The sequence below is a fragment of the Primulina eburnea genome, chromosome 6 (assembly GCF_022965805.1).
Source record: "Primulina eburnea isolate SZY01 chromosome 6, ASM2296580v1, whole genome shotgun sequence".
In the NCBI taxonomy this organism is placed as follows: domain Eukaryota; kingdom Viridiplantae; phylum Streptophyta; class Magnoliopsida; order Lamiales; family Gesneriaceae; genus Primulina; species Primulina eburnea.
In genome coordinates, this window is record NC_133106.1 from 28,036,635 (window position 1) to 28,056,324 (window position 19,690).

The 19,690-nt window shown below is 33.3% G+C and overlaps 1 protein-coding gene across 2 annotated transcripts; it reads right to left on the bottom strand.

The window, feature by feature from the left end:
* Positions 1–1,522: 1,522 nt before the first annotated feature.
* LOC140834051 (phototropin-1-like) lies at positions 1,523–18,683 on the bottom strand. Of its 2 annotated transcripts, XM_073198653.1 has the most exons (24): positions 18,081–18,683; positions 17,521–17,583; positions 16,620–16,794; positions 15,548–15,730; positions 12,894–12,985; positions 12,512–12,797; positions 11,989–12,238; positions 11,833–11,903; positions 11,598–11,754; positions 11,400–11,504; positions 11,198–11,257; positions 11,015–11,104; positions 10,826–10,902; positions 10,645–10,729; positions 10,467–10,547; positions 10,259–10,362; positions 10,080–10,129; positions 9,879–9,985; positions 9,650–9,772; positions 8,954–9,005; positions 6,026–6,138; positions 4,132–4,272; positions 2,454–2,546; positions 1,523–1,786 (listed from the first exon to the last, which is right to left on the bottom strand). In XM_073198653.1, exons 1-23 carry the CDS (start codon positions 18,610–18,612, stop codon positions 2,457–2,459), a joined length of 3,087 nt encoding a protein of 1,028 aa, XP_073054754.1. In that variant the 5' UTR covers positions 18,613–18,683; the 3' UTR covers positions 1,523–1,786; positions 2,454–2,456. The 2 variants fall into 2 exon arrangements, with proteins under 2 accessions (XP_073054754.1, XP_073054755.1); XM_073198654.1 differs by lacking the exon at positions 17,521–17,583 and having other exon boundaries at positions 18,081–18,682.
* Between the last annotated feature and the right edge of the window lie 1,007 nt (positions 18,684–19,690).

A 19,690-nucleotide genomic window follows, 5' to 3' on the forward strand; every position in this document is an offset into this window, starting at 1 on the left:
TTCTGGCTAGTGTGGATGATGTTGTGAAGCAGGATATCTTGGGGATTAAAGGTTTTGTCAGTGGTACACTTTCGTTCAGATACTTAGGGGTTCCTTTAGCAGCCTCTCGGTTGAAAGCAGCGGATTACAGCTTACTTGTTGATTCCATTGCGAGGAAGGTTAATTCTTGGCCAGACATTCTTTATCGTATGCAGGAAAATTGGAATTGATTTGATCAGTTGTCCAAGGGATTGAATGCTTCTGGCTTTCTATACTGCTGGTACCTTCTTGTGTGATTGACTCCATCCATTCAATCTGTCAAAGTTTGTGTGGCCGACGAAGCACCCCACCGATTGCTTGGTGTGATTGACTCCATCCATTCAATCTGTCGCAAGTTTGTGTGGCCGACGAAGCACCCCACCGATTGCTTGGAGTACGGTATGAAAACCTCTAGCTGATGGAGGTCTGGGGCTCAAAGACCTCAAAGCGTGGAATAAGGCGCTAATTGCAAAGACTTTATGGATGATTCATTTGAAAAAAGACACACTGGATTCGGTGGGTAAACCACATCTACAGTTGCTATGGTGATGTGTGGAATTGGAGAATGGAGAAAGATGACTCACCGCTTGTTAAGAAAATACTGAATGTTCGTGATCATCTCCTTAGTGGATTGGGTTTGGTGGATTCGGTAATAACGAAGCTTCAATCATGGTTCGATGCACCAAATGGAATGCCTAGCACATATGATTATTTTGTAAAAGATAAAGGTAAGTGGCCTTGGAATAACATATTGTCCCGATGATGCATTCTTTCGAAGCACCGCATTGTGCTATGATTGCTTGCTCCTCACAAGTTGCTAACACATGATAGACTTGGGTTTGTCGAAGACAAAAATGTGTGCTTTGCCAGGAATTCGAGGAATCGAACACACACCTATTCTTCAAGTGCAGGATCTCAAAACTGATTTGGGATGGTGTGTGGGAGTGGTTAGGCATGAAGAAGATTATGGGTACCCCAACATCGATTTTGAAAGCTTTTCGAGAGACATACAGAGGGAAGTCTACAATGAATAGAATGAGAGTCACGGCTCTTGCAGCGATAATTTACCATGTCTGGAATTTGCGTAATAAAGTAATGTTTGAAACTGAAAAACCTTAGGTTGAAGGGATAATAAGGAAGATTCAGATTCACACTTACAGATGTTTACCTTCTTCCTCTGATTTGTTTTCTAGTTGGACGTAGATAGATTGCAGTGTTTCGATTTCATGAGTATCTCCTGGGGATGTCCCATGTACTTATGTTTGTAACTCTTTTGACCTCTTTTAATAGAATTACTTCATTAAAAAAAAAACAAATCAATTACATATTTCATTGTTCAACAAAAGTAAACTTTAAAGGTGCGTTTAGGTTAAAATATTTGAAATTCGTTATCTAAGTATATCATATTTTATATGCTTTTGGATTCAATGGATTTGAAATAACTTCATCTTATTTTGAACTTTTAAATGTATCGATGTAGTGGATTACAAATTCTCCAAAAATATAGTCATTTGAAATCTATTGATTTATTAATATCCCCGTATTCCAAATCACTCAATCCAGACGCAACCTAATTACTCTAGTAATAATAAAATATTCTAAACATACAAATTAATTCACAATTTTTACAATAGTATTATTGATAAAACCATATGATACATAAATTCACACTACTACAACTATTGAAGGTGGCAGAAGCTTCGATTTCTCCAGGGAAGCCGTTGCGGATTTATTGATTTGCATGTGTTGAGTCCATTGAATTTCAATCCTAATGATAACATGCATTTAGTTTTAGTTTAGCTGGTCAAAAATTACAAAATTAGTTTTTTAAAACATAAAGTTTGGATGAAAAATTTGATTTGGCAAGTAATTTGAAAGTATATATGGATTTCAAAAGATTTGAGAATATAATTAATACTCAATTTCTCACATGTCAAATTGAAATAAGGTGTATTTGGATCGAACGATTTGAAAATCAGATTTGAAGTAGAAAATTTCCAAATCTAAGATTTGGATCCAACGCTCTTTTTAGATTTGAATTTAATAGGGAAAATAACTCTTTAGTTCACCAAGTTTTCAAATTATGGTGGTACACTGAGTTTTATTTCTTTGACTTTATGTCCTATGTCGTCAGAGTACCAACATGGCTCCAAAAAATATGACGTGATATTGAAAATTCTAACATGACTGTCTACTTGTCCAAGATACGTTAAAAATTAGACTAAAATAACCAAAAATTAAAATTTCGTATATCAAAATCAAAGTTAGAAAACAGAATGGATCAAAATCCAAGGTCAACAAAATTATTTTCCCAGTTTATTTGATGTCCAAGAAAAGGTCCAAGAGGACAAGGAGACAACTTAAATAAAAAATATTACCAGACAAAGTTGCATGCAACACTTAACTTTTAAATTAGATGAATTAAGAGGAATTACCTTTCAAAACACATTTTTTTGCAAATCATCTAACCCAGGATCGACATCTTTTTGTTCCTCCTCGAATAGGGGAACATCCAGAGTAGGAGGATTCTGAAAAATTTAATCAGAAAAATGTTAGATAAAAATTATCATATAATATTTCTTTGTCGTTAAATATATCTAATACATTAAAATATTAAAGAATTATCGATTTCTAAGATCATAGCACAACCAAAAAAACACCTACATTCAAAGAATTAAACCAATTCATAAAGTGTTCAAGCCACTACAAAAATGCTAGTCACTAATTACTTATCAACTATGGTTTGACAAAAACTTGTGCGAGACGGTCTCACGGGTCGTATTTGTGAGACGGATCTTTTATTTGGGTCACCCATGAAAACAAAATACTTTTTATGCTAAGAGTATTACTTTTTATTGTGAATATGGGTATGGTTGACCCGTCTCAAAAATTATGATCCGTGAGACGGTCTCACATGTGACTCACTCCTATGGTTTTACCCTCCGTGGAAGTTTCTTAACTAGGTCCCTATGACTAGGAACGAAAACCGTTTAGTCTTTAAAGACTGTCGCTGAGTTCAACAACAATTAACTGAATCGTCGCAAAATTTAGTGAAGGTCTTCTTTAACTACCGTCGCTGAGTTCGAACTTGAAATTTAGGCATGACCATGGTTCCAAAATCGGCGGTTTGGATTCCAATAAAGTTGAAATTGTAAAAAAAACTGCTTAGGTATAGTTCCTGAATAAAAGTCGCAATAAAAAAAAAAAGTGATGGCGACGGTTTAACCGTCGCCTTAAACCGTCGCCTTAACGGTTAGGCGACAGTTTTAGCGACGGTTTGGTAGTCCGTAACCGGAGGTCACGTCGCCTTCTATCAACAACGTTTTCTCAATAACCGTTACAAATTAGCGACGGTTTTGTTGATAAATACCGTCGCCAATTTAATGACGGTTTAGCTAAACCGTCGCTAATTAATTAGCGACTGTTTAGTAAAACCGTCACTTATATTAATAACGGTTACATACAAACCGTCGCTAATTTAAGTATTAGCGACGGTTTAACTTAACCGTCGTTATATTAAGCGATGGTTTTTGACAAAACTGCTTAGGTATAGCGACGGTTTATCCTATAACCATCACTAATCCAACCGTTTGTTTTGTAGTGTTGGAATTATAAAAAAAACTGCTTAAGTATAGTTCCCGTTCATGGCAGTTTCACTTTAAACAATTAAATTTTAATAGGCAAGAAAAAATTAATGATATAAATGGTGATTTAATCAAACTAATTGAAGTTAATTGTTTCATAAAATATTACGAATATTTAATTTTCACTAAACATTAATTAAAGTTATAAGTTCATATTTTAATTTACACAAATTATGAATTTTAGTTATATAAATTATATTGTCTATATATATGACAAAGACCTTAAAAGTTTAACACTATATTAACCAGAACCTAACCATAAAACCTCAGTTCCGTTTCGGTAAAAAGGTTTTTGAGAGACAGTTCCGGTTTCGATCGTTTGTAGTTTCAAGAAACCAAGGTTGGGTCTACCAAAACCTCTTGATATTATTATTTCAATTTACCAATTCATGCATTTTGACATATATATATATATATATATATATATATATATATATATATATGGGGGTGGGGATGGAGGAGTTATTACCGTGCAACGAATAAGAGGCCAATTGATCCCGCGGAAGAATGGATGTTGCTTGACTTCATTAGCCCCTTCTCTTGATCCTAACCTGTTTTTGGAATCTCTGTGCAATAATCGATACATCAACTGTTTTACTTGGAGACTAACCTGTTGCATGCATGCATTCATAGAAAAAATTTGTTAATTAAAATTTGCTTGTTTGCTTCACTAATTTCGTCTGTATATATATATATATATATACACACACACACTAGTAAGAGAAGCATCCACATTCTATGTGATCGATAGTCTCAAGATTATATCTTTTTTTTTAAAACTCGGATTACATCAAATTTATATATATGTATATATATATATACCAGTAAGAGAAACACACATGTTGTATGTGATCGATGGTTTCAAGATTATATCATTTTTCTAACTCGGATTACATAAAATTTATATGAAATAGATGTACAATGGCAGACAAATGGAATGAAAAGTGGTTTACCCGGCCAAAACAATATTGAAGGAGGAAAATTAAATTTTCAAATCTGATGAATTAAAATCAAATTAAATTTTCAAATATTATGAATAACATTAATTAGGACAACATGAGAGAATTTTTTGACGTACCAAAATAGTTACGTACTGTAATAGGTTCGACCTTTAAAAAATAGTAGAAATATAGCACAAAATACAAGGTGATCATGCCCAAGAGACGAGACTATGATACAAGGGGCTTCCTCACCAGGGGTGGATCAACCCTTGGGTTGGGTGGGCTCTAGCTCCACCAGTAGTTTTAATTTTAAATTTTTTTCATTTCATGTTGAAAATAGAATAATTTTTTTTATGAGTTTTAATTTTTTTTTTCAGCCTCATGTTTAAAAATTTAAAACGGAACAACTCCTACAAATCATACTTCATTACTGTCTATTGATTGGTTTATTGTCGTATGTTTTGAAATTATGCGCTTCTGAGGTAAAAATTTGACAACTCTCAAATTATATCAAATATTTAGTTACGATTATTTGAGTTGCAATAATATTGACTTGTGATATATGAATTTTGGAGTTTGAATTTTTATTCTAAAAAAATTTATTGTTGCACATTTTTGGCATAATAATCAGTTGGTTGAAATGTTTGATGATTATTGATGTGTGATTATTATTGAGCTTATATTGTGATTTTTCTATTTAGAATAACCGAAAATTGAATAATTATGACTCAGAGAATGAAGAAAAGAAAAGCTATAAAGTTATTTTTAAACGAAAAGAGCAAACATCAACAAATAATGGGCAAACATCAATTACAGTCTATGAGTTAACAAAATATCGGTTTCAACCAAAATAACAAACCGAACTTGATTACTTTATAAAATAGTTCGGTTTAAAATTTTTAAGATATCGGTTAGTTTGGTTCGATTCCAGTTTTAATATAAAACTTCGGTTAACTGAACAAACCGAGTTAACTGAACAAACCGAATTTTACAAAAAAAATTAATATTATCAAATTTTTTAATAAAGTTTATAAAAATATAAATATTACAAATTTCTAATAAAATTTATTGAACAATAGAACTAGAGTTAAAAATATTTGTTTTAATTTATTTAATCAATTTTTATATTACATTTTTTTTATTTAAAAAAATTTTTTTTAAAAAAAGTTTAAAATTAATTATGTTACCGATCGATATAACTTCTTTCGGTTTGGTTTCTTCAATTTTCGTAGTAAAGTTTAGTCAGTTCGGTTTGTCGAAAAAAGTTCGTTTAATTCGATTTTAGAATTAGGTTTGGTTAAACCAAACGAACCTACCAGCTCTAGCTATTTTTGAATCCTAGCTTCTCCCCCATTCCTAGTGACTACTTTGTATCCATGCTGGTACATGAAAATTGTTTACTCAAAACAGATGAAGCATCACCTCTTTACTTCTTGGAAACCTTAAATCCTTGTGCAGAACGTTTGCAAACGTCTTCTGCCTTGTCTTTCCCCTGAATGGTGTGTATCCATACAACATTTCATACAGCAAAATTCCTACAAAAAGAAATAACAAATCGAACATGCGTAACAAAAAAACGTCTACAAATTTAATCGCGAATGAAAACTATAGCTTTCGCTAAGTGAAGTATACAAATCTCTTAGTTTGAATTTGAATATCAGCGACATCTATGAACTCCCCCTACGGGTAGTTCTAGCTTTTCACAGCCGGGGAGTACGAGATGTGTGAAGACCACGAAAGTTTGTAAGCATGCAAGACAAGTGCATCTAAACGCAAACATATATTTCGAAAATTTGAAGACATGAGCATGCAATTTGTAATCACTCTTCTACACAATTAAAGAACTTTTGACCAAGCCATCCAAACCTTGTAAAATTCGAAAATTAAAGCTTTGTAACTCCCATAAAACTTCTGAAATGCATGTAGCAACCAAGCAATCCAAATTCAAAAGTTTAGGGAGATAGAAAGCCATTTTATAACCTCATCCTTTTTGTTGGTCTGTTTCCCATGAATCTGGGGGTGTCTTTTGGCTCTCTATATTTTTGAGTTAGTTGTGGCTCATTATTGTGGAAGTGTCTTTTGACTTTCCATATTCTTGAGTTAATTAAAGAGTTTTGACTCTTCATATTATTGGGTTAATTAGAAGATTAATTGAGTTAATTAATCTTGTATGACTTTTGATGTGCATTTTGGAGTTCATAAATAGTGTTTTCATTTCCTCATTTCAAACATATGAAAATCTTTTAGCTTTCAAGCATTCTCTTGCATTTCATATTGCTAGCTTTCCATTTGGCCTCCACTAAATTTTGGTGATAAAGCGAAAGTACGTTTTCAATTCGCCGTCGTAGTGTCTCGTGCTAAGTCACTGCTGGTTGTTCCATTGTATCCTGGGAAACAGACGTCCAAGATGATCCTCGAAGCACATACAGGAGGGGACAAATCTGTTTTAAGGACATTGTACTTCGTAGAGGCCTCGGTTTGGTTTACTTTAAACTTTGCTCTACTGTGTTTTCTTCACCATTTAGTTAACTGGTTTTTACAAAAGTTTACTGTACTTTATCGTTCGACATATTGTGCAACACTCTTACCATCATGATAAGCCATTAGGAGGCTGATTAAGGAGACCAAATTTAATGGCTCTTTTATGGCTGATAAACATTTCATTCAGCTGTCTCCATCCGCTATATAAACCCCTCCAAAGTTGTGACAAAGACAAAAAACATTCCACAATTTTTGAGTGAGAGAGATAAATTAGGTGCTGCAGAATTCGAGATTCAGTAGCTGTTTAGGTGTCGAAATTCTGCCACATTTTCAAGCAAAAGGTTGTGCCACTCAAACGAGAAGTCAAGCAAGGAAGTGCTGCCTGAAGTCCTGTCTAGTCGAATCAATGTGCTACCGAGGTGCTGCCCGTCTTCAAGCAAGAATTTGATCCAAGAATTCAATATTTTCACTCATTTTTTGTGTGATCCAAAGGTAAGTGGGCTTTGGGTATTTATATTCTTTTTATAAAATTTACACACTTAAATTTTGTAAGTGAGCTTATATATATGTTTTAAAATAATGATATTCTTGTTTTTGAAACTCGATCGTACACTGCGCGTTTCATGTCCTTTGATTTTGTATATGTTTGGTTTTGCATGATTCTTTTGCTATGCTATGAAATCTTGAAAATGCACTGTTAAGATTCGAATTAAAAGTGGTAAGGAAATTTCCAAATTTTGATAAGATAAGTAAGACCTTGATATGATGGGTTATAATAACGGATATATGACATCGCCCCCTTAGAAGATAAACAATTAGGAACTGATTAGTATACCATGAATAAAGAGATAATTAGCAGTGCCTTGCATGAGTTCATGTTTCAGTTATGATCTGATTCCTTGTTTCGAGTTATGTTTGTCTCATGTCTTGATTTATGTTTCGACCTGTTCTACGACATGTCACCTTGAAGTAATTTATATGTACATTTTGATATTCTTATGTACGATTGACCCCCACATTCCGAGTGTTTCACCAACACACACCCATTTAGTTTTCTCCGAGATAAGGGTGAAGATCAATTGGAAGAGGATGAACAACATATGTTTTGGGGTTGGTGATCAAGTTCGAGATATGAAGTTTCAATTATCGATTTAGTTTTATTTTCCTTTACGTTATCGATTCCGCATTTGTGTTATGTACTGTAAAAACAGTCCCAATTTATATAATAGACCTTTTAGCTATTTTATGTATTACGTGGCTTGTTGTTTCATAATTTTAAATTGTTAAACGACGATGATAACACATCTCGATTTTGGGTAGTGACAAGATATGTTATTGGATCGCAACTTCGAATATGGAATTCAAAGGATCAAATAGGAAAGAAATCTCTACTAGAAAGGCTGAAAGTTAAAAAAATATGCCAACTACTCACTTATGGGCTATTTGAAGAGGCGCAGGTTTGGAGGCTTGCCTTGTTTTAAAAGAAGAGTTAGGAAAAAATTATCTAATAGTACGAAGTATAAAAAAAGAAATTCTTTTTATATACATTCTTGACTAGAAGCTTTATCGAAGGCACTACTACACGTTACTCTACAACTGAGTTAAAAGGGCTTATATGAATAAATTCCTCAACGGGTCGCTATGTAGATAAAACAACGAATTTCGAGGCAATTCTCACGTCCAACATATATAACGAGGCTTCCTAAATAATATAGCCCGCCCTAAAGGCTAAAACAATGAATATTTGAAATTTCTGATACTATAAATTTTAGACATATATTTATGCAAAAAGTTGTGAAAACTTTGAAAACTGAGTGATCTGTTAAATACTGTTTAAAGTATAAAAAGATGATGAAAGAATAAAATTACCAAGAGCCCACCAGTCTACTGCACTAGTATGGCCTGCTCCAGTAATAATTTCCTGTTTAGAAGAAGCCAGGTATAGCACAAACATCATAAGAAATAAAAATTAAAAAAAAGTTACAGAAAATTTTATCAGTGAAAATTCATAATTCATTTGATATAGACAAGAGTGGAACTTTTTGATCACAAGTCAGTATTATAACCATAATATGATGCTTGATCACTGCATTTTTCTATCTCGATCAAGGTACACTAGCACTATAAATCTCGAACTCTACGGGTTACAAAATATTTGTAGGCCTCTTGGTTATTTAAAACTAGAAATCTCTTGATTTCGAATTTAAGCATTTGCATTGTCGAAAAATCGAATTCAAAATTCAAACATAAGAGTGGATTTTTTTAATTAATAGCTGCACTGATTAGTTTTCTGAGTAGAAAGGGTGTGTAGGTGGCTTTGGTGAATGAATGAATGTGTTTGTTGATAATGCAGATTGACCTCCCATGGATTTCTGCCTTTCTGGTGATTAATCTTTAATTATGTTTATTTATAACTCACTATTGTTTTCGAAAATATACTACCATGATCTATTCCAATATATATAGATCACATATATCCAAAGAGTTTCCGCAGCCAATCCAGTGAATCTCCTAGAATATTTGGCCAAGAAACAGTGTAAAATCTCCATCATGAAACATACTAACCGGAGCTATGTATTCTTCGGTACCAACAAAAGAATTTGATGCCCTCATCGGTTCGGCTACAAAGATTGGATCCTGTTTTATTTTCTTACTCTTCTTCTTTTCCTTAGACTCCGGAATCAGAAGCTGTACAAGTCACAGTTCACCGAATATCTTTATACTGATCGATCATATAAATATGTACGGCGTAAAATGATGTTTGATATTCAAAGCAAGGATGAGAATTATTAACCTGTGGCTTGCAAAATGTTAAACAGGACAGATCGAAGTCTGTCAAAAGAACGTGGCCGTTGTTCTGAAGTAATATGTTTTCCGGCTTTAAATCCCGGTAGATTATACCTGAAAACAATGGATGTTTATTCAGTCATATTAGAATATTGATGGAATTTCTATGTTTTATGTGTTCCATTTTGATATATGAATATAGTTTTACCTTGACAGTGAAGATACTCGAGCGCTATGACCACTTCTGCAGCGTAAAATCTACAACAGATATATATTAGTTACATTATTTGATCATAGGCGAGTAGATGTTATATTTGAATGAGTTGGTATAAAGTTTGCTGTTTGATATTTTACGTTGTTTTCGAATAAAAGTATGATCAAATGCACCTTACTGCATCTTCTTTCAATACTTTGGTGGGCTGTTTGTCAAGAATAAGGAAGAGCTCTCCACCGGGGCAATAATCGGTTATCAAACATACATGAGTTTTGGTCTGCAAAATGCTTCAAAGATTCACAAAATACCGGGAAAATTCGAAGAAAAACTAGAACAGAAATTTTTAGTTCTTGTTATGGTGATCTTTTCATTTTATCCAACCTGAAATGAAGCATACAATGCTGGAAGAAAAGGATGATCCAACAAATCTAATATTTCCCTTTCTGCACAAGCCCTGTGCACCTGAAGTATACGAAAACGAGCCCGAGAAATTTGAAGACAATAATGGATAATATTGGACTGTACAACAGTCTAGAATGCATGAACATCGGAAAAGTACCTTGTTTCGGTTGAGCATTACACCCTTATCCATTGCTTTCATGGCGAAGTATAGCCCAGTTTCACATAGTTCTACCAGATGCACACTGAAGCAGGTTTAACAAATTTTATTTCGATCATTATAAATGTTGCTCAAGAAGGAAATGGGGAGGCAATAAGCCTCGTTTTATAGCTAAACGCACCTCCCGGTATCACCAGAACCTAGTGGTCTTATAGGCTTGAAGTGTTTCAAGCCAATCTCTTCTCCATTTTCCAAAATCTGAGTAAGCAAAAACGACACACTCGAGGGATCAAATCATTATTAAAAGATCGAGAAACTTGGGGAAATTGGACTTTTTTTTCATTTTTTTACATAAAAATTTTGTTATTACCTTTTGAAATGCTTTCCAAGAAGGACTATCCCTCCTATGGGGCTTTGGATGAACGGTTTTCGAATGATTTACCCACAAATCCTCTGGTTTCTGCACGCAGGATAAAAATAGGAAGTTCCATCATTGATCCGATGTCAAAAACATTTTTCAAAAAACATAATCCAAGCATAAATTTCGCTCTACCGTATTGGCATCTGGAAGCTCTCTCACGGCATCATCAACATTTTCTGCTGTTTCTTTCACCTAACAACCAGACAACAAACAAGAAATGTCATCGTCTTTGCATCAAAATAAGACAATGCACTTACATTTACCTTATTTTTAAGCACCACTGAGATTATATGACATAAAATGGAAAGCAAAAAGAGAGTTGAAATATATATACCAATTTCGCACTTTCTTTGGCTGTTGTTTCAGGGATACAGTTATGAAGAGGCTCTACGTGTTCACTTCCATCGAGCTGCACCCCGATAAAGTACTGTACCTCTCCCTACTTACACCAAAAGATTCAAGATTCGAACTCACAAGCTGTAAATCAATTGAAATATCGCGAAAATCAGAAAAAGATCTGGTAAATTATCACCTTTTGATCTCGCATAGGCTGCAAGTGGAACAGATTCCAAAACTTTTTGCCAGTTTTCGTATAGTTGATCAGCTGAACGGTTACTTCTGTTTGATTATCAATGGCTTCCCTGATTTTCCTGACCGTTGCTGGATCGGTTTCAGGGCCCTGAAGAAATCTGTAAAGAATACACAGCAAAGCAATTATACAAAAAACTCTGACAAATGAAGAATCCAGTTTTACTTTAAATGTTTACCTGCAGTTTTTCCCCAAGATTTCTTCTCTACTATACTCTGTCAACTCCAAGAAACTATCAGACGCAAAAATCTAACAAACAACATGTATAAAATTATCATTAGCATCAAATTTCCAGGATTACATAAACACGAGTTTCCAATATTTGTGCGCTTACAATAGGATTGTCAGGCAATCGTGGATCAGTAATAACAAAATTTTTCTCGATACGTTCGAGGGTGGTGGCTAAATCGATACCCTTTCTCATTTCCTTCTTTCTCACTTTGTCATCAACACTTTGAGGCCTTCCATCACCATCACTCTCAGAAGAAGAGTCATAGTCGTCGTTATCATCATCATCTACCAGGTCGAAAGTGGGCTCGATATGGTCTTCAGCAGGAGTAGATAGCCGCCCTTTCTTTAAAATCCTAAGTACAATATTTGGTCACAATAAAAAAGTTCATACTCATGCAAGGAAAAATATCTAACTATTCAACAACGTGTAAACCTCTCCTCTGGACTAGACTGTAACATACTTGTAGTCTAAAATGTGCTTGCAATTCTAATAACCATGATCAAGATACATGCAATCCATGCATTAACTTTGAACAAAATCGAGGGCGTGTTCGTTCGCATTTATACACAATGCATGGATGAAAATTCATGCAATGGCTATAGAAAGACAAGAGTCGAACTCTTACTCTATGAAAGAGTTGCGACGATTTTTTTTCTGAGGATCCTCAATGACTTCAACAATTTTTTGCATGGAAGGTCTTGAACTGGTATGAGAATGTCGTCGGGGGTGTATAGGGTAGTCATAACTTTTCTTCCCCGGAGCCTCAAAGATTTCCATGTCGCTCCGGCCGCCGCCTGATTTTCTAATGAAAGGACGATTACTCGATTCGCTTAGTGCCCTTACTCTTGGTTTCTTGTTCATTGCATCCACCAGCTCGGTTACCGAATTCGAGGCCAAATCCTTCTGTCGGGCTTCACAAATATTTTCAAAAAATAAATTATATGTTTGTATTATATTTAAAGCAAGAAACTTTCGTCGATGAATCAAATATGTAATACAAATATTACCATCATAGCGGATCAATGACTCGGGAAGGCCATTGGGTCTGGTCATTTTCTCCTTGGCTCCTTCTGTGTGCTTGCTTACTTCCACTTGCATTCTGCCATAATCAAATTAAAAATAGGAAAAAAAATTATGCAACAATAACTATATAATATATTTATTGAAAATTATATGATCATACTTTGATGTATAGATTTTCTATTTGAAACAAGTTCAAATTCAATTTTTAGAAAGAAATTTGAATTTATTAATGAGAAAAAATAATATTTTTAAACAACTCTTAACCATGAAATTGGACATATGGATCAGCATTTAGTAGTTGGAATTTTATTAGAAATAAAAAATTAAATGCTAAATATTAATTAGGGATATCTCAAGTATTTCATATAAAATATACACCTATTCCGAACAAGAATTTTCCGCAATTATTGACATTAGATTAAAAGGGCTAGTGATGAAATTGCATCCCTAGTCATAAAATAGGAAAAATTATAATTCTGATCTTTTATATTATCAAAATTTATTCTCAACCCATAATTATTATTTGTAATTTTAATTCTTTTTTCTTTACATGATGTGGAGGTGACACTAACCTAACGCCGCCGACATTATGCTCAATTGTGCAATGTCAAATCAACACTCACAGAAAAAAAAAAAAAAAGAACTAAAAATTCAAAAATAGAAAAAATAAAGGTTTATGTCCTAATTTCGACAACATAAAATATTAAACTTGCAAAGAGCGACAAAGATCCACGACGAAAATTGCAATTTCTTGTAAAATAAAATTTAGAATTTTTGGAGTCGTTTTCGGTATTCATATATAGGCAAAAACTTGTGTGAGACGGTCTCACGGGTATTATGTGTGAGACGGATCTCTTATTTGGGTCACCCATGAAAAAGTATCACTTTTTATGCTAAGAGTATTATTTTTTATTGTGAATATGAGTAGGGTTGACCCGTCTCACAGATTATGATCCGTGAGACGGTCTCACATGAGACTCACTCTCATATATATAGGAGAGCGCGGTATGTGGTTCTATGGATAATCTTTTGATCCTCATCAGATAAACTCAGTCATTCGGAAGACAATCAAACATTGTTATTTCCTCAATTCTATTACTTTTTCCTTCTGCTACCATAGAGGTGTATGTTTTCATGCTACCAATTTCAATAATTAAGAGCAAGCATAGCGTGTTTAATAATGGCAAAAACTTGTGTGAGACGGTCTCACGGGTCGTATTTTTGAGACAGATATCTTATTTGGGTCATCCATGAAAAAATATTATTTTATATGCTAAGCGTATTACTTTTTATTGTAAATATCGGTAGGATTGACCCGTCTCATAGATTAAAATCCGTGATAATGTCTCTCACATGAGGAGAGAATGTATGTTCTGCAGGTACATTTATTCTGATAGCCACTGAGGCATGTTACCAGGGACCATATATCCACTACATATTTAATTTTCAGAAACCTAACATAATTTATTGCTTCAATATAAAACACATATATACTTCTAAATAATACAATATGAGTAGACATCTTGTGAGACGTTCTTACGGATATTTATTTGTGAGACAGTTCAACCATGTACATATTTACAATAAAAAATTATATTTTAACATAAAATAATAATTTTTCAAGGGTGACCAAATCGAAGATTTGTCTTACAAAATTGACTCATGATATCATCTCACAAGAGTTTTGTTTACCTAATTTTGCCACCGATCTCTTAGCCCAATGACACCCAGAGTTCGAATTTAGAATAAGGTCTTCAGTTCGAGACTCACGTTAAACCTCATCCCAAAATAATAATAACTTCATACTCCCTCTCAAAAGCTCTTGTGAGACTGTCTCACGAGTTAATTTTATAAGAAATATCTTTTTACCCGATCCAATTTATGAAAAAATATTATTTTTTATTGTAAAAGTATTATTTTTCATGATAGGTATGAGTCAGGTTTTACTCGATCCAATTTGTACAAAATATTTCTAAATGATGGTGAACAATTCCCATATTTAATTGGAACCCTCCAAACTAAACTCATAATTTCCAAATATCAAATACTATATATAAATCTCAATTTTTAAACCATAATATAAAATTTTGCTTAGAAATTGAAATTATTGGGTTTCCCTTTCCGCTAACTATTATGCTGATTTTAGTAAAAAGTCTATGCATTTAAAACTGTCGATTTCACCTTTAGTAGAACTTAGCTAGGCTATCTTTTCACTTATTTTTTCTTGTTTTTTTTATATTTTAAAAATATTTTAATTTTTTTTTTAAAAAATAACACTATCATCTAATTTTTAGTCTTTCTATATTTTGTAACATAACCATCAATTTCAATTCGACTCTTCACTTCACCAAAAACTTTTGGAAATTAATTATATCGCGACAGGATAATGTATCATTATAAATCAATCCCGGTATCGAGTAATTTCTAAAAAAATAATGGAATAAATTAGTGTATTTTGGCTAAATTTATGTTAGATAATGTGAAACATATTGTATCCAACTATGATTTTATATTGGTTAATTGTGTTTCATCCAATATATAATATTTTAACTATTTATCTCGGGTTCGATCTGATATTTTCAAGAAAATTTTTGGTAACTTTATAATGTGAAAAGAATTGAAAGAAACAAGTTATTACCCAATGTATTTGAGGACTTTTCCAGTTTCATCCTTGATTGGTGAAATAGTTAGCAAATTCCAAAAGGAAGTCCCATCCTTCTTGTAATTAAGCAATCTACCACACCAACTTGATCCCCTTTGTAATGCCTCCCTTATCTTTGCAACATCATCTGGATCTGTATCCTTCCCCTGCAAAAATCGACTAGACCCGCAACCAAAATGTCGTAAATGCCCCTATCGACCACTAAGTATCCGTCAATTTCTATGAAATACATCGATAAATATTGTATCCGATTCATTGTTGTGATGTGTATCAGTATTTTTTTTACCAAGATTTCGACATATAATATTATTTTTTAATCATATATTGAAGGTTAATTTGTACAAACACAATCCAAAAAATCTTGTAATGGAAAAAAAAAATTTATTGGTTCGAGATTCAAAAGTAATGAATTAATTCAAGTGGCTTTGTGCTACTTGATGTGTCACAATTGTGAACAAGTATATGATAAACATATGGGGCTTTTCTTGTTGAATTATGAATGACATTATTAGTAGAAGAATGTCCTAGATGTGACCACTCAACATTCATTATTAGTAAGAACCTTTACAATTTCTTCACAAAATCATGTTTTCAACATCAAATTATAAGAATTTAGTTTTAAAAAATGTTTACTTTGCTAACTACGTGATACCCTTGTCCTACATCTTAAAAATTAAAGATTTAAAATGAGTTTATAATGGGCTACAATGAACTTCTATAGCAACTTGTGTTAATCATTTTCGTAAAGCGAAGACGGATACGAAGTAGTTGCTATAGGGGCGGGCCTATTGTGCAGTCACGCAGACGCGAGCCTGAGCCTGAGCTCGCAGCGTGACAAACTATCCCTAAAACGAGTTAAATAATAGGGTCGCAAATTATAATTACCTCGTCATTTTTCCATGGACCAAAAAAATGAATAATTCGAGTAAAAAAAAATGTCATCTTTGGTCATAGAAAAAAGAAGGGAAAAAAAAAACCTAATAAAATTCCAAAAAGAAAAGAAAAGAAAAGAAAAGAATATTGTATAAGCATTAAAATATATACTTACCAATTCCTACCAATAACCTCCTTAGCAGTGTAGCCTGTCATCTTGAAAAATCCAGCGCTTGCATACATTATTGGGTAATCTGGTTTGGTCGCATCAGACACCACAAATGTTTGTTGAAATGTCGACAATGCATCCTTAATGTCCTCGGATACTCTTGGGAAACCCCTCTCTTTCCCTAAAATAATTCTTCTTTCGCTTACACAATCATTTATGGAAAACAAATTTCTACGAGGGCGTTGATAATTCATTAATATTTACCGAGTTACGGAGTTTTTTTTTTTTTTTTTAAGAAAAATGATCATATGAGGTCCACGTGATCAAACAATATTGCGCGAGAGTTTGTTACAATTGAGTGTCGAACGCAAGATCTTGTTGAGATCATGATGTCAGACAAATCATTGATTTGGACAATGAATATTTGGAAGAAGGGTTTCAAATGACACTGATATCGTGCAATCTTAAATAGTAATAATTTGATAGACGATGAATTAGAAATTTGTTTAACTAAATATATCTGAAGTCTGATTTAATTTTACCCTATAAAATTTTATTTCCATTATAGAAAAACTTTATTTTAAAAAGTTTTTGAAGAGCATATGACTGATGACAATAATGCTTGAATTCCTAAATGTTACTATCTAAGAACGTGCTAGCAAAGGATGGGACCAATGAAAGGTTCGCCAATATATTTTATCCTTTTTCCTATGTGCATGTATCTATATTAATTAACTTCTGGACCCGTGACGGAGCCAACGGAGGTGTGTAAATGCGACGGCTCTCAATTTTTTGATTTTATCGACTAGAGATCTAAAAATAATTATATTTTTTTCACTTTCCTCTTCATATTCGCTCTTGCTCTCTTAAAAATTTGTAAAAAAAAAAATAATAATTCCCCACCAACCTCCATTTTCTGGATCTATCTCTGCTTCGGATGTTTCATAATTTTGTTTACACAAAAGTATACCTTCAAAAAAAAAAGCACAATTTTTTTTAAAAATAGAAACAAATGTTTCAAACAAAAAAAATTTAAAACACAAATAACTATTCATGCAATCAAATTAAATACAAACAAAATATTGTTTACTTATTTATTAGAGGAAAAAATATTGTAAATTAAGTTTGAAACGATTTCTCGAGTTCAAAAATCGATAAAATAAATTACTCCGTCTTAAAAAATTATAATAACAATATACGTAATGAGTATATATGTAAATTAAAACTGAATCCATATGATCATATGAATGAGATTTTGTGCTTCGACCACAATATTACGTACTCAACTGTGGTGATCAAGAACGTCTCGATTCATGTTATTCAAGAAATATATTTATCCATCAAATTCTTACTCACTTGGTTTTTTTTTTTTGGACAAACTATTTTGATGAATCTGAGAATCAGATTTGAAACATTTTTCGGGACACACACACACCAGAAAACAAATTTCATAGAATGGAATCGAACCTGCTCCGTCATCTGTGGAATCTCCGGAGGTCCGGATAGAGTTGCCGGAATCCCTCCTTGGATTCCCGGATTTGCTGTTCGGCTCCTCACCTGAGGTCCTAACCTTAACTCCTTGCGGCTTACCAGTTTCCTCATCAGTCTTCAGCACCAACCCCCACTCCGCTGCTCTTTGCGCCGCCGCACCAACCTCTCCGGGGGACTTCGCCGGAGACTTAACACTGTCGTAGTCACTGAATATCTCCGCTATAGTCTTGGAAGCCACCGGAGGGGCATGTATGTGGTGTTGAGGCAGCGGTGGAGGAGTAACACTAGTCTCCTTGAGGGCCAACCATGATGTGATTCCTTCAGTATGGGCAGCGGCGTCGTCGTCGGGATTGTTAGTCCGAGTGGTCCAGGATTGGCGGGGAGGATTGGTGGTCCTGGAAGGATAAGAAGAGGGATTGAAGACCTCGAGGGATCCTCTGGAATCCCTGGGCAAAGGGGGTATCAAGGATGGTGTCTTGTGGCGTGAACTTTGTTCGGATGATTCCATGTCTGTGCATGAAAATGGCACTTTGTTGTGTACTAACTTCGGATAAATTAGTATGTGAGGTCAAGATAAGGTGGATGACAATTTTTCAGAAATTTATTAATATAAAATCTTCTTGGAGGGGCAAAATGGGAATTTTAACTTGGTCCTACCGACATAAAACTTGTGAAGACTCGAGTACATACATATATAGTTTGATTGGATCTTAGATACTAATCAGAGCTTGCATGGCTATATATATATATATATATATATATATATATATATATATATATATATATATATACCTATATGTTGTTATTGTATCCTATTTAGGAGTGGGAAAAAATATCGAATTATACAATATATTGAGATTATCGTATCGAGAATTTCAAAGCTACGTCATCTCCACGTCAATATCTCATCGGTGTCACACTAGTATCACTTTGAAAAATGACTAAAATTACAAAAATAAAAATAAAAGATGAAAAGACTAAAACTGAGAATAGACAACATCGAACATAAAAATATAAAAAGACTAACATGGTGGATCAAAATTACAATTTTATATATAAAAAAACAATATTTTATGTCTTCGATCCCCTCTCCTTCCTTTTATTGGATTTTTTTGATCCATGCATCCTTACTTATGCTATGCTAAATATTGTGAGGGAGAACAATTCCAAGTATATTTTGTGTTGCAAATTCAGTTAACCCAATTTTTATAAGTGCTATATGCACATTCAAAATGGATTGCTAAAAGTTTCAAATAATATTATATTATAAATGATTTTTTGTTCTGAATATCATCTGATTTCACCTTCATTACGAGTTATCTATATATATATATATAATGATATTCGTTGATTACTCTATATATATTCATTATTATTTTATACCAATAATTAAATTAAAATGAATTATTTGAAATATTGGATAACATCAAGAAATAAATTTACCATTGAGATGAGATGGAAATAATTTCCCTTCTAAATTTTTTTAAAAAAATAATTCAATTTTTATATATAATAATCGGGGGTATTGCTGGGTTTTTGCAGTATTGTTTGCATAAATTTGTGGAGCCATCAGTTTGACAGAACAC

Excerpts from the sequence above, each read along its gene's own strand:
- LOC140834051 (XM_073198653.1), bottom strand. The coding sequence starts at position 18,612 with ATGGAATCATCCGAACAAAGTTCACGCCACAAGACACCATCCTTGATA. Across the intron at positions 10,903-11,014 it reads CTTGGAAAGCATTTCAAAAG|ATTTTGGAAAATGGAGAAGA; the intron begins GTAATAACAAAA and ends TTGCTTACTCAG. Across the intron at positions 4,273-6,025 it reads GGTTTCCAAGAAGTAAAGAG|GTTAGTCTCCAAGTAAAACA; the intron begins GTGATGCTTCAT and ends TGCATGCAACAG.